Source organism: Podarcis erhardii (genome assembly GCF_964252035.2).
Source record: "Podarcis erhardii genome assembly, chromosome: 3".
NCBI lineage: Eukaryota > Metazoa > Chordata > Lepidosauria > Squamata > Lacertidae > Podarcis > Podarcis erhardii.
This window is the reverse complement of record NC_138507.1, coordinates 43,877,059-43,904,509: the sequence shown is the minus strand read 5'-3', so window position 1 is coordinate 43,904,509 and position 27,451 is coordinate 43,877,059. Positions and strand designations below refer to the sequence as shown.

The window sequence follows — 27,451 nt, the reverse complement described above, 5'->3', positions numbered from 1 at the left end:
GCATAAAAAAAGCAAACGTCAGGACCTTCCACCATCTCATCAAGCTGCATCCTCCATTTGAAAGATTTGTATTTTCATATGCATACCATAGTATTTATATGTAGGAAACTTTCTATTTTGGAAGCTTTCAGAAGCATGTGAAAATGTAGCATTCTTGGCTGGGAGAAGAAAAATGGAATTCAGTTGTATAGGCCAAAGCTGGACTAGGATGAACATGCTTCTTCCCACCCATCCCTGAGATTTCTAGACAGCAGAATCAAAGCTTCCAGGATGTTTACAGCTTTATTAAAATAAAAAGTCAGCAGGGAAATAGTGGCAACGTCATCTGTTTCCGCTTCCCTTTCTTTTTTAATACATAAAGCATTTATGAATAAATGTAAATAATAATTAGTAATACAGAGAGAGAGAGAGAGAGAGAGACTTCTTTTCAGATGGAAATTGAGATGAAACCAACTTCCAGGCTCTATTAAGTTCATTGTGCAACTATGAACCTTACAAGAAGCTGTCTTTCGTCCGATAGTACTGCACAGGTGTGACCAGTTCTACCAATCAGCATTGCCCCTGGAAGTGCTCCAATTGAAAAAATGTTGCTTTATAGGATCACCCCCACCCCCTCACTGTTTATTCTCATCAACACTGATTAGTTATCACCTCCTGCAGGGAAGCTATTCTCCCCTGAAACTGTTAGCCCATAACTTGGAGAGGCAGATATTCTGGAAGATAGCAAGTATTAATTCAAATATCTAGGAAGGTAGCACACACATACGACAGGAGAAAACCACGGGGGAAACTTTTTATTTTTAATAATTGAGTTCCACTTCCTTTGTAATATCACCTTTTAATATAATAGGAGTGGGGTAGGTTATAATAGTGAAACCAGAGGCAGAAAGGGAGGGGGTTGAAGGAAATAGTTCCCATTCTACAAAATCCTGCTTCCTTTGTCCACATGTCTCCCATAAACATTTAAACTTCCCCAGTCAAGGGGAAGGGCTATTGCTCAGTGGTAGCGCAGTTGAATCCCTGGGTATCTCCAGTTGGATTTCCTTTCTAAAACCCTTGAGAGCTGCTGCCAGTCAGTGTAAACAGTGCTGAGCTAGTTGGACCAATGGCTTGACTTTGTCCTTTATTTATAGAATTGCATTACATTTTAAAAAAAAAATTATATGCAATCAAGTACAATTAAAGAAATAACAAAACAATTGGATGAAAATTAAACATATACACACAAAATGTGGGTCATTTCATTCACAATCCCTGAAAAAACCCCATTACTGTTGGCATTAAGAAGTAGTAACATGTGATAAAATCACCAGCATATAGTGCCACTTATGCCAGTTATTTTATCACTTTTCTTTTGTATTATCACATCTGTGATTCTTTCCCTTGATGCCATGTTTATCAAATGTTATACCAAACTCCAGCCTTTGGTTATAGCATGTGTTCCCAGGATTAATAGTGTATTATATGTCTTACTAATAACAGCTCAGTAAAGGAAAGTAATTTGAGAGGAAGTTGAGGGAAGACACATGTACATTCTGATTCAAAACTCATACTGGTGATATATGAGTTACTAGTATTACTGTGGTTTGTAGTATAATCTGTCATCAGTAGGATTAATGATTAGTATTATTATTAGTATTCATGTTGGTAGTATTAATATTATCTCCCCCCCCCCCCAAGTGTAATGCAACATACCTAAACCATATGGCCAGATGATGCCTTGCAGTGCATTCCATCTCCAATAACAATATACTTGCCATGTGTTTCAGCTTTCTAACCTTAGTGAGAGCCCTCTGAAGGAAATAAAAGGGAGTGGGGCATCTGAACTAAAATATACTATCTATAGTAAACACTTCAAGAGTCCCTACTGGTGACATTCTCTACCGCTTTTCATGAGCGGGGGGGAGGGAGGGGGGAATTGGAAACCATGGCGTTGGAGTTGACCCGAAGTGTGCCTTTGAAACAATGAGCTCTTCACTGAAAGAGAACACTTCAGAACAAGCCACATTTGACCTACTTATGCTGCCAAAGAGGGATGCTGTTAGAAAGCAAAGGGAAAACTGAAAGGCAAATGGAATGCGGAAGAATTTATGGTTTCCACTGCAGGAAATGCAGCACTTTAGCAAGGAGCCTTTGTAAGAGGGATGGTTCGTGCTCTGTCTGTCAGGGCGAGAGTGTGCCGTGGTGCCCTTCGGTTTTATTCTTCGGGTTGCATCCTCACCATCCTGACCTTGTGCAGGCAAGCTTCAAAGAAGGGTGATTTGCCGCCCCCACCCCCCAGTGATTTGCTGTTTAAGAGTTAGACATGAACGCGCAATGCTGTGAAAGTGATTTCTTAAGTTGAATGCAACAAAAGGAAGTTGAGGGGAGTCATGAACAAACAATAGAGCAGATGGCAGAAGAACCATGAAGTAGATAAATGTGAAGTTGGATTTGCATTCATTTTGTAATATTTTATAGTATACTGGGCAGAAAAGGGATTTGCTCCTCCATAGCTTTTTGTTGTTTTCTCCTTTGCCGCTTGCTGCAATGTCTTTGGGTCTTCTAGAGCCTGTCTGGTTCCAATTCATTTAATTTTTTCTCAAGCAATCAGTACATATGGACCTCAACCTATGTCTTTCATGTTGGTAGTATTAATATTAATAATGAGCAAAACGGTAACTTCTCCCCCCCCACCCACCCACACCAAGTTGCTGTTCCTCAAAGTAACCAAGCTTGCACCTATTAACTCATATTGGCCCATTTTAATCTAAGCCTCCATTATCTGTTTTCTCATTTTAGAAGGGGTATATTTCATTCTGTTCTTTCTTTAAAAAAACATAAACATTTGCCATATCAGTAGTGGTTAAATAGATAGCTTAATTTAATTTCCTTTTTTCCACTTGAATCCATAGGCACAAACACATACAAACTATATTCCAGTGCAATTCATCTATAAAGAAACAAATGGCTGAATTTGAGTTTAATAGACTTGCTGATTCGGAAACCAAATTTGGTGATCAGAGAAACCCTACGTTTTTCTGCTGCTGTCAGTATTCAAAAAAAGTCCACCAGCTCAAGTCTTCAATGGGCTTTGTGCAAATAAAGAATGTCAAGAGTGTCACATAATTAATGCTACAGAGAGCTGATTAAAATTAGCCTTAATTAAATTAACTAAGTTTTGTGGTGCTTAGAAGAGTGATCTTAAGCACTTTAAAAAGAAGACATGACTCCACTCTTGAGGTTTGTGTGGATTTGCATGGATCTGCAGATTTTGTATGCTACTATAGTTGTAACAACATAGAATGGTTGTTTTGTAAGGTGTTGATCATTCGTTCTTGTTTCCTTCTCTGCTGTCTATGGTAGAAAGAAACGGGCGCACGCGGGGGGGGGGGGAGAATAACACTTTACTTTGACATCAGTAGCAAGATGACAAATTATGCTCATAAAAACAAAAACCTATTTTTCTTGAAGCTGTCTAGGAGAAAGAGAGGCTACCTATCACTTCAGAAGCAGGAGCCAGCAAGATGCCAAAGATGTAGAAGCATGTGGGGGTGTAATAGCCAGCAAGGCTTCAGTTGTCATCGAAGGAGAAAGAAAGAGCTCCCAGGGAGGCAAATGTTTTTTTGTACTCTGTGCTAAATTTTGGTTAGTGCTGAATTTGCTGAATGTGAATTCTCCTTCCCTCTCCCAACATTTTTTCCTCTTCAAGTTTGTAGGTGTATCACCCCTCCCCCCCCACTGGACTTGTATTCATTTTCTACTGAGAATAGCTTCCCAATTTTATCACCTTCTTGCCATGTCAAGATCTGTTTCATAGTCCTCTTCCTTGTATTTTGAAGTAAAGGAGATGTATGCAATAAGGAAAGGAATTATAAAGCCACTAAATTTGCCAAATGAGGACCTCGTCTTAGTTAAGAGGCACTAAACCATGATATTAATTTTCTAATTACTAAATATAAGATGATTCAGCATGCAGAAGGCTATGTTTTTCATCATACGGAAGTAAATGACTGAACCATCCGAATATCATTTTGCTGTTCATTATTTTATTCAGACAGCGTTAATTGCAGTTATTTTCTTTGAGTGTCTCTAAAAGTTTATTTATGCTGTTAATAAGCACGAGCAGCTGTAGTGGTACTGACTGCCAGAACTGTAGCTTTTTTCCTTTCTTTTTTTGATACACTCTAGTGTAGCAATAAAGCAATTGGACTATAAATTGAAAGTGAGCATGATCCTGTCTTAACAGATGGAACCTGAGCTTGCTCACACATGCACTCCATATTCTTTTCCTCTCACATATGCATACACACTTCCTCTGGCAAAATGGTTTTATCATTCTCAGTTGAAACCCCGCAAACAATAGCATAGAAAGAAAGACTTCTGTCCGATGGCATTAATCTAAAACTATAATGATGTGGGGAAGTGAGAGCCTGGCGTGCTCTGGTCCATGGGGTCACGAAGAGTCGGACATGACTAAACAACAACATAATGGTCTGGATTGTATTGCAGTTGCTATTATCTCCTAGGTGTTACAAAAGCGGAGAACTGTAATGGATGAAATAGCTGTCTAGTGCTGGTCAAAGGGAAGACCTGCCACCTTCTGGTCCTTTCTGTTCAATAACTCAGTCTAGACCTTTTTGTTCCTACTGCCCACTAATGCATCTTTCTTAATGGTAAAATTTCCTTACTGCCCACCAGTGCTTGATGGAAGCAGGATTCAGTTTGTGCTGTAGAACCCCCTACTGCCCACCTAGAATCCTGAAACGCCCACTAGTGGGCAGTAGGGACCAGGTTGACAACCCCTGGTCTAGATAATTGGAAACATAGATGACAGCAAGGAGAGGGTGTGTGCATAGTGCCTATAGACAACACAAAGTAGTGAATGCTACAAGGGAAGGCCAAAATTAATTGGTTCCTGACTCTTGGAGATGGAGATGCTTTCTCAGCTCCCCCAAATTAATTCACAAGATAGGATTTCCCAGGGTCTGATTTTACGCCATGTCAGTTAGTGACTTGAACCCTCTGCTTTTCCTTACTGAGTGGAAGCAGCTTCTGTTCATGAAAAGCCCCCTTTACTCATGATAAGTCCCTTCCATCAGTAGAAATGATGCAAATACAGTGAAAACTTCAGATCTTGGGCCGCTGGTCTTAAGCACATTTAACTAGGCAGGGGGCAGTAGGTGGGCCATGTAGGTGTCATGCAGGGTCTGACCTGACCTGAATGTCTCTTCCAACACCAAACATCCAGGCAGCATAGAGCGTCAGAAGACACTTGAGAGCTTGCGAAGTCTCCCGTCTCCAACCCTGATGAGGGAGACCTTGGGCTTCTTGAGGAGTTCTCAGCAGTCTTGTATCCAGAGCTCCAATTCATCTCTGGCAAAATAACCTCCTTTCCAAGTCAGAGGGGGAGGCAGGTGGAATCTCCTCTCAGCCTCAGATGGTGGATGCCAGAAATTTCAGGCTCAGGTGGCTACCTTGCAAAGGAGTGTGCACCGGAGAATGCAGAGCTACCTAGGAATAAGGGGCTCAGGCAGTGTGCCCATGGGTTCCATGTAAAAGTACTCTTGCGGTTCACTTGGTATGAAAAGTTGGACCATCCTGACCTAGACCCTGCTTTTTCTATTCCCTTGTTCCTGACTGTTTCCATTGTGCCTACTATTGCCCTGGTTTTGTGTTTGTGGGATTGGTGTTGGGAGAGAGAGCCTCTGCCTCAAGAATTGAGTTCTAATCCAGTTGAAGCTAAACAGTATGCAAAAAATACACAGTTAAGAACATGAATGTTGGTGCCTGGGCAGCAGCACCTATTCCACAAAAAATGCAGAGTAAGCCTAAACACACCGTTGTTTTCTCTCCAAACATGACTGAAAGCAAGTACACTCTTAAGTTTGAGTGTGCCCTTTGTGTCTTTCTCCATCAAGTGGATGTAGAATGCTTTTGAGCTAATAGTACCTTTTAAAAATGTTCTTTATACTCCTACTGAGGAGAGAGAAATGAGTATAGAAGAGGCGTTGTTCATTATGTAAGTAGACTGCTGTTCTAAAGCTGCTCTCAAAATGTTGAAGGCATGGCTATAGTGTTATATACTAGTATGTAGCACAATCCAAACATCGTTAGTTTGGTCTGTTATTTGGGGGTGTAGCTCCTTGTTTAAGTTGAGGGCACCACTAAAGAATGACCCCTTTTTCAGCAGAGCTATGCTGACACTGTGCATGCAAAGAATGAATTAAAATGCAAGCTGCGCCAGTCTTGAGAATCACTAAGAGTATAGGAACAAAGTACAATAAGTGCCAAATTCGGGGGTGGGGGATAGAATGGGGGAAAATAAGGGATTGGTGTTTCAGATTCTCCCAAAAGACTAGAAATTGAAAGCTATAGATAATCACTTTATGGTTGTTTTGGATGGTATATAAAGGCCTGCAGGAAGACAGGATATTTATACATGGCTGCAGCCTACCAGTTAATGATTTTAATTGCCTTGTTATCTAGTCAAGTGGAATCTTCTTTTGACAGTGGATATCTTCAGTAGCCCAGCTGAAGTTCCCACCATTTGCAACATTAGAATAGTCTAGTTGCGTTGCTGATTCAAGGGTTTTTCTCCTCAATATTTTTTTTCTTGCCGCTCAGTAGTAACATTGCCTCCTTTTGAAATACTAGCCTCCTGATTGTACATAGTCTTGAGCACACACAGTCAATAATTTATCGAAAAATTCCTGGTGGCGTTTTCATGTTTGGATATTTTATAATGGTCCGGGTATAATTCTGCTTTCCAGTCCTTGCTTGATGCGCTTGCTATGATGCATACTCACTAAGTGTTGTTTTTGCTAAAACGTACACAAAATCTGCATCCCCCAGCCTACTCAGCAACATTTACTAGCAGATGCTGACTGGAGGGCTCTTGCCATGAAGGCTTAATTTCACTGCAAAATACACCAGAGTGTGTTTTCCAGAATGCTGTCAAAAGTATTTGCATAAATCTCCAAGCTGAATCCTGATTTGTGTAGAAAAAGCGAAAGCAAATGGCCTCTCTGCACAATAAGTTGAAGAATCAGTGGTGGGGTTGCACAAGAAGTGTTTCTTTGTTATTTCCCTCAGAGTGGCTCTTCAGATGTGGGTCTATTTCACTGCCCAAGAATTTGAATGTGTTTTTTAAAAATATAATAAAAATGTTATATTCCCCTTGATAGCTTATCTCCAGCTTTTGAATTCTAAAAGGTATAACAATAGTTTTAACAGTAGAGGTGAACATCTCTGCTCCCCATCTTCACCATCCTCCCAATTTTGTAAGCTTATTTTTTTATTTACTTAGACTACAATCCAGAGATGCCCTTATTTTCAAGTTTTGGTTTTTTTTTAAAAAAAAATCAAAATGTTAAGCCACTACATTTAAAGAACTAGAGCCAGATCCTCAGGGAACACTCTTCAGACTTGTCTGTCTGGATGAATTCAGGCCTCCTGACCAAAATATTTTGTCACAGTTAAGGAGTTTTAAAAGGTTGCTGGTCCGTTGGTCCGTTTTATACGCATCCTATCCTTTAATCTGACTTCATAACTGCTTGGTAAGCACCTAAAATTTAATATATCTGATTATAACTATGTGTCAGGGAACTGCCATCGGAAAGGCAGGAGGTGGAGGGGCTCTCAGAAGTCAGGAGAGACTCAGCAGCGGAGGAAGGCACCAGCAGGGGGAGAATGGGAGATCAGAGAGAGAGGGAGGCAAAGGAATGGCTCAGGGAGTCTTCTAGCGATAACAGCGGAGAAGTCTCAGGACCTCCCATAGGTACACCCACTCCTCGCCGGAAACTGTCGCGCCGAGAATCCAGACGACGCGTTTCTGTCAAGGAGCTTTTATGCTGGAGTAGATTCCGTAAACGCCCACTGTCGGATTCTGCCAGCAATTGAGGGAGCCATGCTTAAGGGCTCCGCTAAAGACAGAGCTTTGCTAAGCTGAGCAAACTCTGAGGGACTAAGCTTTTACGCACAAGCAGCTCATCATCCCATCACACTATGCATATGGAAAGTGGTACCATTCGTGTTCGCTATATATGTGCCAATTCCCTGGAACAAAAGAGAAACAGGTTACATAGGAAACTGAGACATAGTGAACTAGTATACTGTATTGGCCTGAATATAAGCCGTACTCCCCCCCCCCAAATTCCGACAGTGAAAAGTTAAAATGTGGCTTATATTTGTGATCTTACGCTGCCAGCAAGGTGGCGCGGCTCCTCCCTCCCCCCCGGCAGCAGTCTGGATATTGTGGCTTATTTGCAGGAGCGTCTTATATTTGGGTGAATAGTACTTGTCCCAGGCTAAAAAGCAAAGCATTTTCTTCATACAATCTTCCTTATAGTAATCGGTCCTCTATTGTGGGTGTTCTTTCTTTCTGAATATCTCTACTGTATATATACAGGGTGAGACTTTTAAAAGAGGCTCTGTGGAACATGTGTACTCTGTATCCACGGGGCCACTTTTAAAGGACTCACCCTGTATATATATTAAAAAACATGTTTTGAAAGCTTAATACATAACAATTTAAAAAATGAGTGAAAATCACTGCATAAAATGTGCATGTAAGCAACTCTGCATGGGGGGGGGGGAATGCCAGTTACTGCTCTCTGTCTCTCATTTGGTGAAAAAGCTGATCATTCGGCATAGCAGCTCTTGAATTACAAAGTTCACAAATGAGAAATTCTGCCTTATTTTAAGAGGTAATAATAGTAATAATACAGTGGACGTTCAGGTTACGAACGTGATCCGTGCAGGATGCATGTTTGCAACCCGCAGCAGCACATCTGCACACACACAGGTTGCAATTCGGTGCTTCTGCGCATGCGCAACCACCCAAACCTGGAAGTAACCTGTTCCGGTAATTCTGAGTTTTGGAGGGCCTGTAACCCAAAAAAACACAACCTCAAGCGTCTGTAACCCGAGGTATGACTGTAATAAAAAGTTGGTCTGTTTAACTTGTAATGTAATAAAATTACACTTTGAGTGCATTTAGTACTAGTTACAGACACACTATGAAATCCTCATTTCCAGTTACCACACTCCTGCTGAAGTTCTGCAACCTTTCATATCACAAATGTCCCAGGGTTTTTTTCCCCTGTCCTACTATTGTTGCACTATAGTGCAAGAGTGCTTCTCCAGATGACAATAACACAATTCCAATTACAGAAGAACTAATAAAGCAGAACAATGTGTGGACGGCTCAGTTTAAATCCACCGCTAATGCACTGTTGCATTAGTGAGATGTAGCAGAATATACCCACAAAAAAACCCTCCTCAGTCTGGTCTCCCCCACACATTACACCAGCACCCTGGCTTTTAAAAAAGAATAAGTATGCTAATTACAGCAAATGAGATTAGAAGTCATGTTTAATCCCAGAGACTTTTGTAAGGCTGTGGAGAAAAAATAGAAACAGAGTTAACTGTCACTAAGCTTATCTTCTATTTCTAGGGACTGGTTTCTTATATAAATTGTAGCTTTAGGAAAATGCCAAGTGAGGCTATTAAGTAAATTGACTAATAGAGCTGGGGGGGGGGAGACAAACCACCTATGAAGCAAGTAGAAATTCAGGCTGGCACAGGCATAAAAATTAACTAAGCTCCAAGAATCCGCACATAAATTCCACTTGCATCTCTACCTAGGTTCAGCATCGTATTCAGCCATTCCCAACCTGGCATTGCCCTAAACTTGCTTCGAGAACCTTAAGAGTTGTCTAGAACACTGAACATGGCTGGTTAGAGGGAGTGTGTGCCTGAGAACAGAAGGATAGGAAGTCATGAGCGCATGAGGATCCCACAGCCTGCTCTGGAAGCTCTACTGAGTGTTTACATCTGTGAATGGTCATAGATGGCTTTTTATGCTAGATAAAGATCATTGCATTATGGGCAAACAACTGGACCACCACCCCAGTGTGTGAGGTGAGCACCCAAGGAGGTGAGTGGGTATAAGCAAGACATAAAGGAGACATAACCAAGAGCGATGGAATGGTGGAGAAAAGGTCCCCTAAACAGTTGCCATCACAGACAAGCCTTCCCAGGTTGAATACTAGGGTCTGGGTTCAGCTAACTGTTCCCACTAGAGGAAGCCTGCACAAGGACTCCTGCTAGCACAGTAGGGCTTCCCCACGCACCCCACATCCTAGTGGAAGGTGGGGAGGGACATGCATGATCTACTGACTCATCCCAAGTCTTGCTAACTCACACCAGCCAGGGTGGAGAGAAGGGCAATGTTCGCTTCATCATTACACCAGCTCCAGACTGAATCAGGCCCCTCTCAGGAGAATGGAAGAGCTTAGGAGTATTTCCCGGAAGCACTTTATTGACTGAAAGAAACAAGTGTAGGAAAGGGGGGGCTGTATTTATTTATTTTATTAAAAAATCTATATTGCTGTATCCCGAAAATATGTCACAGTGGTTTAAAACAATATGAAAACATAAAACCAAACAATAAAATTATTAAAAGTTACAAACAAGTAAAAAACAAAAATAAATTAATGGACATCAATGGTCATCAATGGACCATTGTGAGGGATGATGAGGATGATGATTTTATTTACGATGTGTATTCCTCCCAACTAACTGGGTTGTCCCAGCACTCTTGGCAGTTCCCAACAAAAAAAATAGTGAAAACAAAATACTCTTAGTTGCCAGCAATAGGCCTGGCAGAATAGAAAGGGTTTTTTTATTTTTGTTTTTTGTAAATAAGTTTTTATTGATTTTACAATTTTATCTTCAACAATTATTCTTCATAAGAAACATATAACAAAAAAAGATTTAGACAGAAACATAAGACATTAACACTTTTTTCATTGTATAAACATCATCTCTTTCTTTTTGGAGGTTCTCTTTAACCTCCTGACTTCCTTCCATTTCCTTTTCTGTGAGTTTAGCCATTTCAGCATAGTCCATCAATTTCAGTTGCCATTCTTCTATTGTTGGTATCATGTCTTCCTTCCACCTTTGGGCTAATAGAATCCGGGCTGCTGCTGTTGCATACATAAACAATTTCTTCTTTTCCTTCAGGATTTGGCTTCCTGTTATTCCTAAGAAGAATGCTTTTGGTTTTTTAATAAAAGTAAATTTAAACTTTTCTTCAATTCGTTATATATCACTTCCCAATAACTTTAACCATTTTACATTCCCACCACATGTGATAAAAGGTACCCTTTTTTCTTTACATTTCCAACACTTATTAGAACTTGTTCTATACATTTTGGCAAGTTTTGCCGGTATTATGTACCAATGGTACATCATTTTCATATAGTTCTTTTTCAGTGTTGTGCATGCAGTGAACTTCAAATCCCCCTTCCAAAGTTTTTCCCAGTCACTCATTTGAATATTATGTCCCAGATCTTTTGCCCACTTTATCATCACACATTTAACCTCTTCATCCTTTGTTTCCCATTGTAGCAGCAAGCTACGCATTTTCTTCAACAATTTGGTATTGTCCTCTACAATTTCTTTTTGAAATCTGAATATTGTATAACTAAGTCCTGTCTTTTTTTCCTCCTTAAAAATCACATTTAATTGAAAATATTGTAACCAATCTGTTATCTTTTCTCTTATTTCTTCAAATTTTCTTAATTTTAATTGATTTTCCACTTTGATTAGGAGCTCTCTATATGTTGGCCAACTTGTCCTCATATATATCTTTTTGAGAGATATTGCTTCTGTGGTGACAACCAGCATGGTGTCTTTTGTTCTATTAAATTTTTGTATCTACATACCTACAGAATAGAAAGGTTTTCAACAGGCATTTAAAAGTTGCTACAGAAGACACTCATTGATGACCACAGTTGCTAAAATGTTATGTGTTTCTGAGGAAGTTTCATTTTCTTTCATCACCACTCCAAAGATTTTCAGATAGCCCATTTGGCAAATCATGAGACTCTTAATTTCAGGGTTGTGGGTTCAAGCCCCACGTTGGGCAAAAGTGTAGGGGGTTGTACTAGATGACTCTTGTGGTCCCTTCCACCTCTACAATTCTATGATTTGAAAACAATGAAACTATAAATGCCAAGAATCAAATGTTGAGAACCAAAACCTCCCTTCAGCACTCTCGTGTTATTTATTGTTAATTAGATTGTTTCAAAGGGCTTGTGGCAGGTAGTGATGAGCAGATCCCTACCTTTCATTTTGGAATCTGTTGATCCCAAGACAAATGATTACTCAAACTGGATCTCATTTCACTGTGATGAGATTATCAGGTGTGCAAAAAGGTCTCATCTCCCAGCCACCTTTTAGCCTCTAAACCCTCACCTAACTACTGCTGTGGATGTCAGTAGCTCTGGGGGAAATTACATCACCCAGGCCTTTTAGCTTCTAGGACAGCGCTTCAAAAGCAAAAGGAAGATGGAGACACCTCCTCTTCTTCTGGAAGCAGCCAGGCAAAGAAGTGGGAGGGAGGAACAGAGGGTTTCCGGGGAGGGGGGAGGGAGCAGGGCAGAAGGTTTTGGTGTCTTATGTGAGAGACAGCGGGACAGGAGTTGAGTTTTTCTCTGGCTTAGTTCAAAATCTGAGTGGAGAGAGATGTCGTTGCTTGGAAGGCTTTTCTTATGTTTACTGCAAGCATTTTGAGTTAAAGAGTTACTTTCTGAGCCAAGTAGTACGAACTATGTTGGTATCTCTAATGGCGAAATATGCTATGTCCTTATTTCATTCTAACTTCCCCAGCTGTCCTGCAAGGTAGCAGAGACTCAGCAAATGACCGAGCAATCGAGTAGGGATTTGAACTTTGATCTCTCATGTAGAAATCCAACATTCTCTGTACTGCACAGCTAAGTATGCAAGTTCACACAAGGTTGCAGACTAATCTAAGCCACTAAAAAGGAAGGAGGGGTTGTTTGTCTGGATTGCAGCTGAACTGAAATGTGCATTCTTGGGCAAAATATCCTCTGCATGGCCATTTTTATGAGCATAGAGCTTACACAAACCCGCACACAAGCTCCTAGGAATTGAGGTTGTTGCAGCCAAAGTGGGTATTCAGTAAAGAAATGCAACTAAGGAGACTAGTGACATACTTTCTGACACACCATTTTATGTGGACATTTTTAGGGCTGAGTTGACAGGTTAACATTTGGGTCCGAGTTGAAAGCTGCTCTGTTGTACGTATGGAATATCTTAATCATTTGGCACCCCTTGGTTATTAATTTTTTAAAAACTGCTATTTTACTCTCATCATTGTTGCTGCAGAAAGATGTTGCATCCCATTGTGTATTCTCTTTGTTATGCTGTCATTGTAGCATACTTAAGTTTCTCCCAGAAATGGTGGAAGGGGTTTGCACTGTGAAGAGCCCTTACCATCATATACAGAAAACAAGTGTTTGGATGTAATGTATGCAGCTTTTAAACCTTCCTCTTTAAAATGTGCAATATTTATAAGCACTTTGCAGTCCCTGAATATCTGCTTTCTTGTCACAGCAAATTAAATACAAGCAGTTCCAAAGGCAGTGTGCTGGTGGACCCACAATAAAGGCCAAATCAATATTTAGACAGCTTCAGGCTACTGAGATTCTGCCAGCTTCCACACTTGCCAGCAAGCCTTGCTTGCATTCATCATGAAAGTTGCTGTTTATGTACTTGAAACATTAGTGCTGGTCTGAAATGCTTCTAAGAGTCCTCCCTGAGGGCATCTTTTAAATTTGCAGAGACGCCTGCTACAGTACTTCAAAATACAGCGTTACTACCCAGTGCCTCTTGTAAATTGGTGCTGTGTTGTTACTGATACAGGATTTTTGTAGATACAAACACGCCACACTGATTCAGTCCTCTTACCTCCCTGCTTCCCCCCTCCTGGATTTTTTTGCCCTTTGTTTTTAAGAGCAAGCAGCTGTCTAGGATGCAATGTGAACAACATCACAATACTGCACGCAATATCCTCTGGAGGAAGCCACATGTAGCAGATGTCTCAAATGCCATGCTTTTGGGGTGCTGAAAGTCTTGAATCAGCTTGAAAGAAAAATGTACTGTGGAATGTTCTGAGTCAGTGAAATTTCTTTTATTTTGCCTAAATGGCATTGCAGGAGGTACTGGTTAAAACATACTTGGAAGCTCTTAGGCAAGACTCTACTTGTTTTGCAGTTCTCCCACCTAGTGGCTGCATTAGATAACTACAGATTGTATATGTATATGTATACGTACAGTGGTGCCCCGCAAGACAAATGCCTCGCAAGACGAAAACCCCGCTAGACGAAAGGGTTTTCCGTTTTTCGAGGCGCTTCACAAGACGAATTTCCCTATGGGCTTGCTTCGCAAGACGAAAATGTCTTGCGAGTTTTTCCCCTTTTCCTCCCTTTTTCTAAGCCGCTAAGCCACTAATAGCCGCTAATAACGCTAAGCCGCTAAGCCGCTAATAGGGATGCTTCGCAAGACGAAAAAACCGCTAGACGAAGAGACTCACGGAACGGATTATTTTCGTCTTGCGAGGCACCACTGTATACGTATATACACATATATATATACACACACACTCATACAAAGGTGACTATGGGGTTGGGTTGTGGTGCTCATCTTGCTTCAGGCCAAGGGAGCTGGCATTTGTCCACAGATAGCTTTCCAGGTCATGTGGCCAGCTGCTTTGGGCACAACGGAACACCGTGACTGAAGCCAGAGCGTACGGAAATGCTGTTTACCTTCCCGCTGCAGCGGTACTTATTTATTTGCTTGCACTAGTGTGCTTTCAAAGTGCTAGGTTGGCAGAAGCTGGGACAGAGCAACGGGAGCTCACTCTGTTGTGCAGATTTGAACCGCCGACCTTTTGATCGGAAAGCCCTAGGCTCAGTGGCTTAGACCACAGCGCCACCCAGGTCATATACTTTGACTAAAGCCAGACTGAGACAGTAAGCAAATACCTTAATTAGAAGCAAGTGAAATCACAAAGTGGACTAGTGTACACAGGCTATTAAGTGCTTGCTTTGGTTTGGACTGTTATTAGTGCAAATAGTCATGCTGAAGACCCAAGTGACATTTTTAATATCTGAGTTTTACAAATTGTTCATAGAATACATATATTATCTGAGGCACAGCCAGCCCTAAGCTGAGGCACAGTGAGGCAGCTGCTTCAAGCAGCAGAAGCTGAGGTGCAGGGAGCTGTGAGTGCCATGACCCCTATGATAGCCTGCTGCCCTCAACTTCAGTTGAATACACTCTCTTTTCATCAGTACTGCAGTAAGATTCTACCACCAGTTCCAATTGGCTTATGTATGTGCCTTCGGGGACGGTGCCATTTATCTTTTGCCTCATACAGCAAAACGTCCTGAGCCAGCCCTGATCTGAGGGGGCTGCTCTGGCTAGCCAGTCACTCCATAGAATCATAGAGTTGGAAGGGACCCCAACTGCAATGGGGTCCGACCGAACTGCAATGCAGGAACCTATTTCAGAAGCATCATTATTACGTATCATCACATTTTCCTCTTGCCAGGCTCACAGCAGAGATAGTTCCCAAGTTGTTTTAGGGAAGGGGGAGCACAGTTCAAAGATAGAAACCTTATCATCATCATCTCCTTATACACCCCTAATTTTGACATAGTCAAATTTATTTAGGTGAAGGAACCCCATGCACCAGAGCACTTGTAGACCATAAATCTATCTGAGAGTGAATTCAATCAACTACATGGTTAAGGTTAGAATTATTACTTCTTCATAGTGGTGCTGAAATCTGGGGAAGCAGGTGCATGTTAACTTTGTATTTCACTGTGTATTGGGAGGCTATAGCTGGCTTCCCTATGTTGTTAGAGAAACCATGATGTAATATAAGTGTTTAACTAAATCCTTATCTGAACTCAACCAGAGACTCCAGCATTTGTGGGATAGTTTCCTATACAATTATTCAAGTTGTCTCCATGCTTAATGTTCTCTGTCTTCCCACTTCTATTGCATACTCAGACAAACCCCATGCCCTTCTCCAACTTTTTATTAGTACCATTTAATACTTAGGTTGTTCCAGCATAGGGAACTTTGTTTTCACTAAACTAACCATTATAATAATATATTCAATTTCTTTGAAAACCCGATAAACTGTTGAAGAAGAATAAAGGATTTTGTAATTGGCATAATTTATTCTGATCACAGAGTGAAGTCAGCCTAGATTATGGGTATGTTGTGAAATTGGTGGGATTCGTGCACTCATTGGAAACTTAGCAGCATTCTTGAGTTCGTTAAACATATAAATACCATTTGCCACATATCTCATCTCTCTTTAAGTCATTTGTTGGAAGTGATGTTTAGATCATCCTCTAATATGAAGTGTGCAAGCAGCAACAGGGCAGGCAGCATTAATGATTGGAAGTAGCATTACTGCTGACTTAAGGAAAGATTAACTATTGGACGGTGGTATTTATGGACATTAGAACTGTTGAGTTATCTAACTACACTTGAGGGGCTTGGGACAATAGCAGTGCTGATGGTAATGCTGGCAATTTCCCTGTGTTTTTGTTCTTTTGCAGGTCACTGCCAGGGGATTTGGCCCATTGTTACAGTTTGCCTACACTGCTAAGCTGTTACTCAGCAGAGAAAACATACGAGAGGTCATCCACTGTGCAGAGTTCCTGCGCATGCACAACCTGGAGGATTCTTGCTTCAGCTTCCTTCAAACGCAACTCCTGAACAATGAAGATGGCCTGTTTCTGTGCAAAAAAGACACCACCTACCAGCGGATGCATGAAGACGAGAACTCCGAGGGAGAAGAGGAGGAGACAATGGAGTCGGAGACTTCCAAGATCTCTTGCCCAAGGGAGAGAACGCACCCAGAGCCCTTTAACTTTGAATCGGCCAGTTCGGGAGCGGACAAGGAAGAAGGGATGCTGCCTGACTCTGATATTTTGAACGATGGCAAGGACAGTTTGGACAAAGAAGCAGTGACGCGGTTACCCAGATATAAGAAATACCAGATGGCTTGTACCAAGAATGTCTACAACGCATCACACATTAGTACCTCAGGTTTTGCAAGCACATTCAGTGAAGAAAGTTCTGGCGATAGCCTCAAGCCAGAGCTTCCTGTAGGGCAAATTAAAAGTGAGCCTAGGAGTGAGGAGAATGATGAAGAAAACATCACGCTTTGCCTCTCTGGAGATGAGCCTGACATCAGGGATAAAGAGGGGGATGTTGAAATGGACCGGAAGCAGCCAAGTCCCACCGGAGCTGACAGGTCTAAAAGTGTTTCCTCCCCTTCCTGCCTAAGGTCTTTCTTCAACCGAACAAAAAATGTAGACTTAGTTGGCTTCCCCAGTACTTCCCAACAGCACTTTGCCAGGAGTCCAGCATGCCCTTTCGATAAGGGGACAACTCAGGGTGACCACAAAACTGATTATGTCCCTTTCGCAGGGAATTATGGACTCTCCCAAGCTGTTCAGAAGGATGCTTCCAATTTTACCGTGGGATCGCCTCTCAGGGGCCCTGGCTTTGTTGAAGGTCTCTGTAAGCAGGAAGGTGAGGTGGACAGGAGGAGTGTTATATTCTCTTCCAATGTTTGTGACCAAGTAAACACTTCGGTGCATTCATATTCTGGCATGAGCAGCTTGGACAAAGATCTCACCGAGACTGTGCCAAAGGGTCTCTGGGCAGGAAGTAGCCAGTCCCTTCCCAGTTGCCAGACCTATTCTCACATTGGACAGGCAGCTGATCTCTTACCAGGACGGATGCGGCCGAACACCAGCTGCCCAGTGCCAATTAAAGTTTGCCCTCGCTCTCCTCCACTAGAAACCAGAACGAGGACCTCCAGCTCATGTTCCTCCTACTCGTACGCGGAGGATGGCAGCGGGGGTTCGCCATGTAGCCTCCCTCTCTGCGAGTTTTCATCTTCCCCCTGTTCCCAAGGAACTCGGTTCCTGACCGCTGAGCATCAGGAGCCAAGCATGATGGGAGATGGAATGTACAACCAAGTCAGACCCCAAATAAAATGTGAGCCATCCTATGGAACAAACTCTAGCGATGAGTCTGGATCGTTCTCTGAAGCAGACAGTGAATCATGTCCTGTGCAAGACAGAGGACATGAGGTAGGGCTTGTGATAAGTACACCTGTTAACACGTCTTGTTACCAGTTCAATAAGCCTGTTTTTCTCTTAAATGGCATTCCTTGTAAACAGAGGCAGGGAATAGCCTGTTTTACCTCACTTTTTGTTGACATTGCAGTCAGACTAATGGGGGGAAATGCATGAAATAGGTGGGGGGGGCAGTAAAGACCCATCATATGAAAAGGTTCATTGCAGCCCTAAAGCATTTTCTTTTTGCTAACTATAGTTCACTCAAACTACAGTTTGTGATCTGCTTCTAACCATAGTTGCAGAGTGCTGCTTGGTGTTAATTATAGTCAGCAAGAATGTTGGTACAAAATATTTTTGTATATGTTGCTTGTGTGCCAAGATGTGATGCCAATCATACTCATCTCCAAAACTGAATCGGAGAGGGCAGTGCCTATGCAAAGGGATGGATATAGTATTTGCTCATCTGTTACTGCAGGACAGGGGAAACCCCTGTAATGGCCACTTTTTTTCTTCATGGACACCTCCTGAATTCTGAATTCTTTTTTTAAAAAATGGATTTGTTCCCAGAAAGATTTGTCCCAGTGTCCATTTTCAAGTATAGTGACCCTGTGTGAATTGGCAGGTTGTCCTTTCTCAAAAAGTTTTCATGGATTGAAGGATATGATCATACAGACACAGGAGTTTTTTTTCCACCCAAATCTAGCTAAGTATTGGCATATGGTCACAATCAGCTCTCTGCCAGAAGATAATATGAAGTGGCACTTCAGGCAGCAAAATCTGGCCACTTTTAAATAGTAGCAAATTGCTAGTTACATAATTTACAATTTTATTTTAGCTTTACTGCTGCTGGGGGTGGGGGAAATCTCTGCCTCAGGCACCAAAATGTTTTTGGCAAGTGCTGCATGTTATTTAATGTAGTTGGCAAGTTCTTTTCTTTTCTTCCTATTGGTTTTATCACCCTTGGAGGGACATAAACAGAAGAATAAAGAGTTTAATGGAGAAAAAGGGAAATGCTGTTAGCTTCAGATTCAGCAGTCGGACTTCTGATATGTACTAATGCTAACTTTATCAAAGATAGTAGAGATAGTGTACTCTTTGAGAAGTATCCAGTTTATAAATTTATAAAGAATAGGAAGGCATCTCTTTTCAATAGTGACTTTCTTTCTCTTCCCACCCCAGTCCTTTCTGTCACTTTAAAACAACTGGGTTGCTGTTTTGTCTTTTTGTTATATTCCCTTTGGACTGTCGCAAGTGAAATCTAAACTTACTACATCTTAAAAGCAAAAGCTTTCTAGAGAATATTAAAGAAAGACAGAAAGCATTAGTAGGCTGTTCTTCCAAGAACTGTTTGTGCCAGGGGAATTGCATTCATCTTGTCTTTCATTTAATAGCATCTCCCTAACTGGGGTTGGTATGTTCCTTTTCAAAAGAAATATATCTCAAAGGCAGTGCTGTGAGACAATTCAGTTGGCCTACTGAGAATTCTAAAGGCCAACCATGAACTCTTAAATGACAGTCCTAAAGCATTTGTGTCAAATTGCATTACAAATAGCTACTCGTGTATATGTATGGTCATAACCGAATATGAAGGACCTGATTTTCAGAATAGCTCAGCTAATATTATCAGAGCTACCCATACCTAAACTTGCGTTTAACATTTAAGAGAACGATGAGTAATGTGTGAATCCACTGCTTAATCTTATCTAGCTTTTTCGCTTGTAAGCTGATGGTGCTCTCCAACCAGAGCCCTGCATCCCACCCTTCAACACATGGTTTCAGGGTGGGTTTCGGTGAAAAACAAAGTACAAAGCAGGAATAAAAATTACTGTACTCAAATGAAAATACTTCAGTTAAAAACAACAAAATCCCTTTATCTAACAAATAGCATATCACCACTGCTGTTGGAAGGCCTGGTAAAAGAAAATGGTCTTTGCTTGAGATCACAACCCATCCAGTGTCAATGACTGTCTAGTCTCAAGAGGCAAAGCTATTCCAAAGCTGGGATGCTACCACATAGAGCTAATTTGAGATTGGATCAGCGTTAGCATTTTCCTGGCCAATGGAGCAACACAAATTGGCTCCTCAGTTGTATTTTTTAAGTGTTCCTGTGTTTTGGGTGCAGCTTTGGAAATCTGTTTAAGGCATAAAAGCATAAAAGCAGGATTTCAAAAAGCAAGATATTGAGAACACACTCACTGTAATACAGTTGTGTGCTTGTAGTTATTTCAATCACTCTGTCACAAAGCTGTATTGTTTTTCCAGGGGGAGAAAGGCCAAGACAACACTGACATCACCCAAATTACACGGGAAGTAGCTTAATGCAGATACCGTGTGACTATAAGCCCTATTCAGTCATTCAAAGATCATGTAGGAACAAATCCCTGTTCCCACCACCTGTGCCCCAACCTTCCCATGTTGAATGGAATGGTCTGAAGTGGGCTTCTAAGTGCATTTAGCTGAAAACACTCATAAACATTTCTAAGGGTGATGGCAGTTTATAAGCACATTCTGCCAAATGCACATGGAATCCCTCCCCAGACCTTCCAACTCAACATGGGAAGATTGAGAGTGGAGCTGGTAGTGATGAGGACATGAGGGGGCCTAGGCTGCCATTTCCCCCTTTCCTGCACCCCCTTCACCCTTCACACCCCCATGTGTTAACTGAACACTAGAACATATCATTCATGTAATTATTATGATGTACAGGAGGCCACCCATGGCCATGCCACGGCCTGGTTCACAATAGCATTGTTGACATTACGTAACTTGGTTTAATTGAATGCACAGCCCTCAGGTGCTGGCTGCTGTTGGGGATACCTTGTGAACCTGGGTGTGTGTGATGATCCCTGCACAATAAATGAGGAACTGAATTACACCCATCCTTTTTTTTTTTTCCAAAATTATACCTGTGAAATTCACGAAATTACAGAGCACATTGTGCAGTAATGCACAGAAAAAGGAATCCCCAGATCTTGAATGACTTTTATTTCATGCTTTTTGTATGTGTGTCATAAGGGTAACTTAACCATCCCTCATTGTTATATGTCACCTTCTATGCAGCTCACTGTGAGTAGCAATGACATTAGAAGGCAGGTACACATGTCTGGACTTGCAATATTTATGAGGTACATTCTCCCAAGAAGGACACTGCTGTGAATTTTAAAAAAGAAAAAATATCTGGAGGGTGTTTTTGTGATTTGTTTTTTAAACAACATATATCTGAAGAAAGAAATGTGCAATGATTAATTGTGCAGCTATTTAAATGTTAAACATCAAAACTTTAAAGCTTTTCTCTTTAGGCTTATTGGTTGTTGTTTATAACATCACACTAGAATTGTGAAGCCTGTACAGTTGTTTCTATCTCGAAACATCTCAGATCATTTGTTAAGATGTTATTTACACTGTGCAAGACCCAAACCAGCAACAGTTTATTTTTAAACATCCTCTTTTTATAGTCATCTCACCTCTAGGTCTGTTCATGTTTGATAGATTCTTGAAAACACATTTTTCCTCAGCTTATACAAATGGATAGGGAGATGGTCCATGGCCAATCTAAAATTAACAATGGCACCACATCTTAACTGTGCAACAACCACTTCCTTTTTGTTTTATTTTTTAGGGAAAGAAGAAAGTGCCAAATCTGTGAGCTTTGCAATATTGTAAATGAATTATTTCAGATATGCTACATTCCTTCTCTGTAACAAATATATGGGCAAACTTCATTTACATCAGCTATTTCTGTTCTGAATGAATAATTTGGGGGAGCTTCCAGAGCAACTGTATATTGCAGAGCCAGGCACAGAGAAGCCATGAGGGACTTGTGCAGACAGCGAGTGAAGACCAGGAGACAGGTGTTAGATTGTAATTAGGCCACTACCTTATTGACTGCAGTCATATAGGTTTGCCATAGGCACTGGGCATGTATCCATTGCCATAGGCATTGGACATGATCCATTGATCAACGAGTCGTCCTGCTGGTTGACATGCTTTCTTTTGATAGATGCAGTGCACCAGTGTTAGGGATCTGCCATGACATGAACCACTTCCAGTGGACCTTGTTCAGTCACTGGCAGGGGGCATGGTTGCTTGTCAACCCCTGAGCTAGACAGCAAGCAGTGCCCTCCAAGATCCCTTAAGGAGATCCCACACTTGGATGGGGCAAAGGGGCCCTTCCTGTGCCCATTCCTGCTAAGGATCCAGACCAGTGCTTCTTCCTCCCTAAAGTTGCAATGTTTGCTATGAAGTCCGCAACACCCCCAGACCCAGCCCAATATGTCTGAAAAAATTCCTCCCTGGTCCTTACTCTACTGCAGTTCCATGGAGGGGGGTCACACATATATGCAGTTACTCACCTATGACGTGGAGTGTTTATGGTCCAAAGGGCATTAAAAGGAAGCCAAACATTCTTCATAATCACTAGTCAGCAGTCTTAATAGTCCACATCACTGTGTCGAAGGTCAGCTTCTGTGTATTCAAACAAATCATTGTTTTCTCTGGCAGCTCTTTTCTTGTTCTTTCATGACCTGCAGCAGCGGTGTGTATTTTGATACGGTGCCATCTTTGGCCTTCATTGGTGGGATGTGAGGGTGAAGTCCACTGTGCAGAATGTGTGGATGCATTCCTGTGACTGTGGAGTCTGTAGAATTCTATGAGCAAATGTCATACGCAAAGAAATGGAACGAAATAGTTGCTCTTTATGCTTTCCTATGTAGAAAAAACTACACTGTAGTGAATGCCACATTATGTGTAACTTTCAGGGTTGGTGTTTAGGGGCTGACATGGTCCGGTGTTTGCCAAAGACCCACACCCAAACAACAGGGGGTACACAGGTGAGCCTCCTGGACCTGCTCCTCTTCTTTATCACTGCAACCTGCTTGTTTGTTTACCTGCCTCTTGCTCTGGCCCAGACAGCAGTAGTGGTTAGAATTTGGAGTTGTGCACATTGGGTAACCCCCCCCCCCAAAAAAATTTAATTTTTCATATTTGTTTATGTGAGATGAATTGGCAGTGATTGACCAGGAACAAGATATTGGGGTCATAGTGGATAACTTGATGAAGATGTTGACCCCAATATGTGGCAGCTGCGAAAAGGATGGGTTCCATGTTAGGGAACCTTAGGAAAGTGGTTGAAAATAAAACTGTCAATATAATAATCTTACTGTGTTGTATAAGCACATTATACAAATCCATAGTGAGATTGCACATGGACTACTGTGCTCAGTTATGGCTCCCATGATATCGATATAAAATGATATCGTTGAGCTGGGGAAACATCAGAAAGGGGCAACCAAAATGATCAAGGGGTTGAAACAATTCTCCTAAGATTATGTATGGTGTGCAGAAACTGGGTAGGGAAATAAACCTTTCTCCTTCCCTGATAATACTAGAACCAGAAACTGAAAATTGGAAGATTTGGGAGAGACAAAAGATAGTACTTATCCACCCAGCACAAAATTAAACTATAGAATTCACTCTCACAAGTTGTAGTGATGGCTACCAACTTAGAGTAAATAGAGGATACGGTGAATTCATGGTGGCATAGGGCTAGATCAATGTTTCCCAAACTTGGGTCTCCAGCTGTTTTTAGACTATAGAATGGGAATTGTAGTCTGAAAACAGCTGGCAATCCAAGTCTGGGAAACACTGGGCTAGATGGCTCTGTTCTACCCCCATTGTTGAAGGTGTTGTACCTCTGAATACCAGATGCTGGGAATAACAAGTGGGGATAATGCTGTTACTCATGTCTGGCTTGCACAATTCCCATAGGCATCTGGTTGCTGATCATTGGGCCTGATCCAGATGTGTCTTTGCTTTGATCCAGCAGGCTGGTTTGAGTATTAGGAGGAGGAGTAGATGGCACTGTCATCCATTGTCCGTTAGCTCACTGCCTGGCAAGCAAGCAGGTGGCAGTGGTGATGAAGAAGACGAGCAGCAGCTGGTGATGATGATAGCAATGAGGAGTTAGTGAGAGACCAGGGCCTGTTTGGGTTTCTTGCTCAAGCACCCTCCAAAACCTAGTGCTAGCACAGGTGACATGCACACTATTTGTTGTATTAAAACAGGCAGAAAGGTTTGAATTGGATTCTAAAGTAATAGTAGGTATCTCTGTCTCCATGTATTTGACAGCATCCATACTAAGTACTAAAATCTGCAATGAAATATCAACAAGAGTTTTCCTCAGGAATCTGTGACTAGATGACCCTTGGGTTCTCTTCAAACTCTACAATTGGCAAAAGAATATAAAGGCTTTACTCGTTCTGTTTACCCATTTCTAAGTGCAGTCTTTCTTTCAGTGTGAAACTTAAAGGCCTGGCACCACCTCGTGGCCATTGTGGATAACTGAAACAAGCAAAGATGCATTCACGATGTATTCTAGTGTAGTGGGCTGTTTTCGTACATAAAAGGACGAAAGATGTCAAGGCACCTTGCGGACTAATTGGTTTCTTGTAACATGACCTAAAACCATAAGATCTATCTTGCTAGATCAGTATTCTTATTCATTTCTAGGAATAGTCAAACTAGGTGCCTCTAGAAACTCAGAGCAAGAGCTTGGTGTTGCACAGTCTACTGATGTGAGGAATACTACTTCTGAGAATGGAGCTTCTATTCAGCTGTGGTGAATAGCTGTTAAGAAACCAGTGCTCCATTAATTTGTATGATTCTTTCCCAAGGAGTAGCTTTAACCTGTGGTCCTTCAGAGGTGGTACTACAATCAGTGGTGGAGCTTCATGCTCTAGCACTGGGGGGCGGAGAGCAGGCGGGGGCGGAGCTGGCATGTGTCCCAGGGGTGTGGTGTACTGGCCATAGGGATATGGCACATATCCTGTGGGCGTGCTGTGCATCCTAGGGGTGTGGTATGCCACCCATAGGGGCGTGGCACATGTCCTGGGGGCGTGGCGTGCACGGGGGCGTGGGGTGTGGTGTGCTGCCCATAGGGGCGTGGCACCCAGCGCGGGCGGGGGGCAGCTGTGATGGCACCCCGCCAGGATCGCACTGCCGGGGGCGGTGCGATCCCCCTGCACGCCTCTTCCTCTGCCAGTGACTACAATTCCCATAATCCCTGACCATTGGCCATGCTTGCTAAGGCTAATGGGAGTTGGAGTCATTGCAATATCTGGAGGGCCACAGGATCCCTATTCCTATGCTACATTATCTAAGATAGTAGTCGCCATAGTGTCTTGGGGAAGTAAAATTATGCCTTGTTTGAAGAAGTACTTCCTATTGTCTGTCCTGAACCTGCTGCCAATCCTACCACTGTTGATTCCAGAACAAAAGGTGTGGGCAGAGGTGGGGGTGGGGGGATTATGTTTCTTTCCATGACATTCTTTCTTTCTTGTAAATAAATGTTTTTATGCCATCTTTTCTATAAATTAGAATAGTGACTTTAGTGTTCGGTTGTAGGAAGGGTATTCCCAATATATTGATTATTTCGGGCAGCAATCATATACATACTTACCTGGGAGTAAGTCCCATTAAACTCAATGGGATTTACTTATTTCTTTTAATGGGATTTACTTCTGAGTAAATATGCTTTGTTTGTTACTATGTTACACCCCCACACACACACAAAGTGGTACCTCAGTTTTCAAACGTCTATGTTGACAAACATTTTGGTTTTCGAATGCCGTAAACCCGTAAGTAAATGATTCGGTTTTCGAACACACCTTGGAAGTCGAACATGCCATGTGGCTTCCATATTGAGGTTTCCGTGTTGAGTTTTCGGTTTTTAAACGTTTCAGTAGACGAAATGTCTTCCAGAACAGATTACGTTCGAAAACTGACATGTGTGTGTGTGTGTTTATTGCCCTGTGATCTTCAGATGAAGGGTGGTATAGAAATTTAATAAATAAAAATAATAATGTAAAGGATTGGGCTGTTAGTTGCTCTTTTCTGTACTTTGCCCAGTTCTAACCAGAACTAAACACACTATTCCAAGTATGGATGTGCCATATGCTTATGTAATGACAGTATGTTACTTGTTTTATTCTCAGTCCCTTAGGATAATTCATTCCTTTCAGAGGGAAAAACATTTTAGGAACCTTGAAGGCCTATATATACTATTTGGTTTTTAATTTGTTGGTTTTGTTTTTAATTTCCTTCTCATTTATATTTTCATTGTAAGTTGCCTTGACTTTATTTTATCACAGAAAAGTGGGAAGTAAATGTCTAAATAAACAAACAAAATCCTGAACATTTGTGCCAGTGTGTGAACCTGAACTGCTTGCATAACATTTTTGTGCCATTGCATTGATGTATTTGCTCTAACCTTTTGTATGCTGGCTGTCAAATTGGATAGTATATAATCCACTGATATAAGTTGGATGAACTCTCTCTACTAAAACAGTTAACATAAGGCATAAATAAATTCAGTAAATATGACAAAATAGTTCTGGTTTTAGGGTTTATAGCAAAATCTTGCACTATAGAAATTAAAAACCCTAATTCTCACAACTGGAGCTTCTATCAAGTAGACTAGTTTCTTCTTATATGTAAATGAATCCTGTTCAATTTATAATTACCTAGAGATAGAGATACCTAGACTGCTGATTTTATTATATAAACATTAACTTAAACACTAACTTCTGTGAGTATTCCAGGCTGACTAGAATGCAGCAGTTAGTATAGATGTTGTCAACCCTCTTTGGATAAAAATCTTCTTTCCCTAAACAGCTGTTAAATACTTCGTTAATTAAGCAATCTGATTATTATTTTCTCTTTTTTTCTCTCCAGGTGAAACTTCCATTTCCTGTAGATCAAATCACGGATCTTCCAAGGAATGATTTCCAGATGATGATAAAGATGCACAAATTAACCTCAGAGCAATTGGAATTTATCCATGATGTTCGACGGCGCAGTAAAAACCGGATTGCAGCTCAGCGTTGCCGTAAGAGAAAACTGGACTGTATTCAGAATTTAGAATGTGAAATCCGCAAGTTGGTGAGTTTTACCTTTTTGTATTTTAATTATTTTTGCATTCTGTGCCCTTCCTTGCTTCCACAATGCAGCCTGCTACTGACTTCATAAGGGTTCTAGGTTGTTTTCCTTCTTAGTGTTAGCAATCATGTGCCTTCACATGATGGGATTCACGCCTACATGTATATTTAAATGCCACTTTTGTGCATCTTTTGGTCATGCCAAAGTGAAGAGAGGCATGTGCGTGAAGTTTGGTCACCATATTTTTTCCTTTCTCCTCTGAAGCCCTAAGCATTTCTTATCTGCCTTTGGCCTCTGGGCTACCTCAGTTACCTGTGCTCGTCCTTAGCACATATGGCCCAGCTGTTTTTGGAAAGTGAAGAAAGAGGTAGAAATTGCAATATATAAGATCAGCAAGTTGCATGTTTCTTCCCCTGGCTGTTACAGACATCGGAAATGGACCTAACTAGAGCTCTGGGCTGCTCTACGCATTATGTAGAATGAGGTTTCAGAGTGTGGTAAAATTTTGGATGTGTACCTTATGGAGTGCAAATGGTAGAAAGTCCAGTTTTTGA

At 41.5% G+C, this 27,451-nt stretch overlaps 1 protein-coding gene and 1 long non-coding RNA gene across 7 annotated transcripts in view; one reads left to right on the top strand and one right to left on the bottom strand.

The window, feature by feature from the left end:
* The window catches only part of BACH2 (BTB domain and CNC homolog 2), a 266,596-nt gene that overhangs the window by 231,351 nt on the left and 7,794 nt on the right, over positions 1-27,451 (top strand). For all 6 annotated transcript variants that reach the window (XM_081857002.1, XM_081856998.1, XM_081857000.1 and 3 more), the window contains 2 exons: positions 16,428-17,975; positions 26,694-26,900. In XM_081857002.1, the coding sequence (XP_081713128.1) occupies positions 16,428-17,975; positions 26,694-26,900 (1,755 nt within the window). The remainder of the gene's footprint in view (positions 1-16,427; positions 17,976-26,693; positions 26,901-27,451) is intronic.
* Positions 21,110-23,861, bottom strand: LOC309339409. The gene is made up of 3 exons (XR_014155314.1): positions 23,654-23,861; positions 22,316-22,609; positions 21,110-21,515 (listed from the first exon to the last, which is right to left on the bottom strand). It is a non-coding gene; the product is annotated as an uncharacterized lncRNA (long non-coding RNA).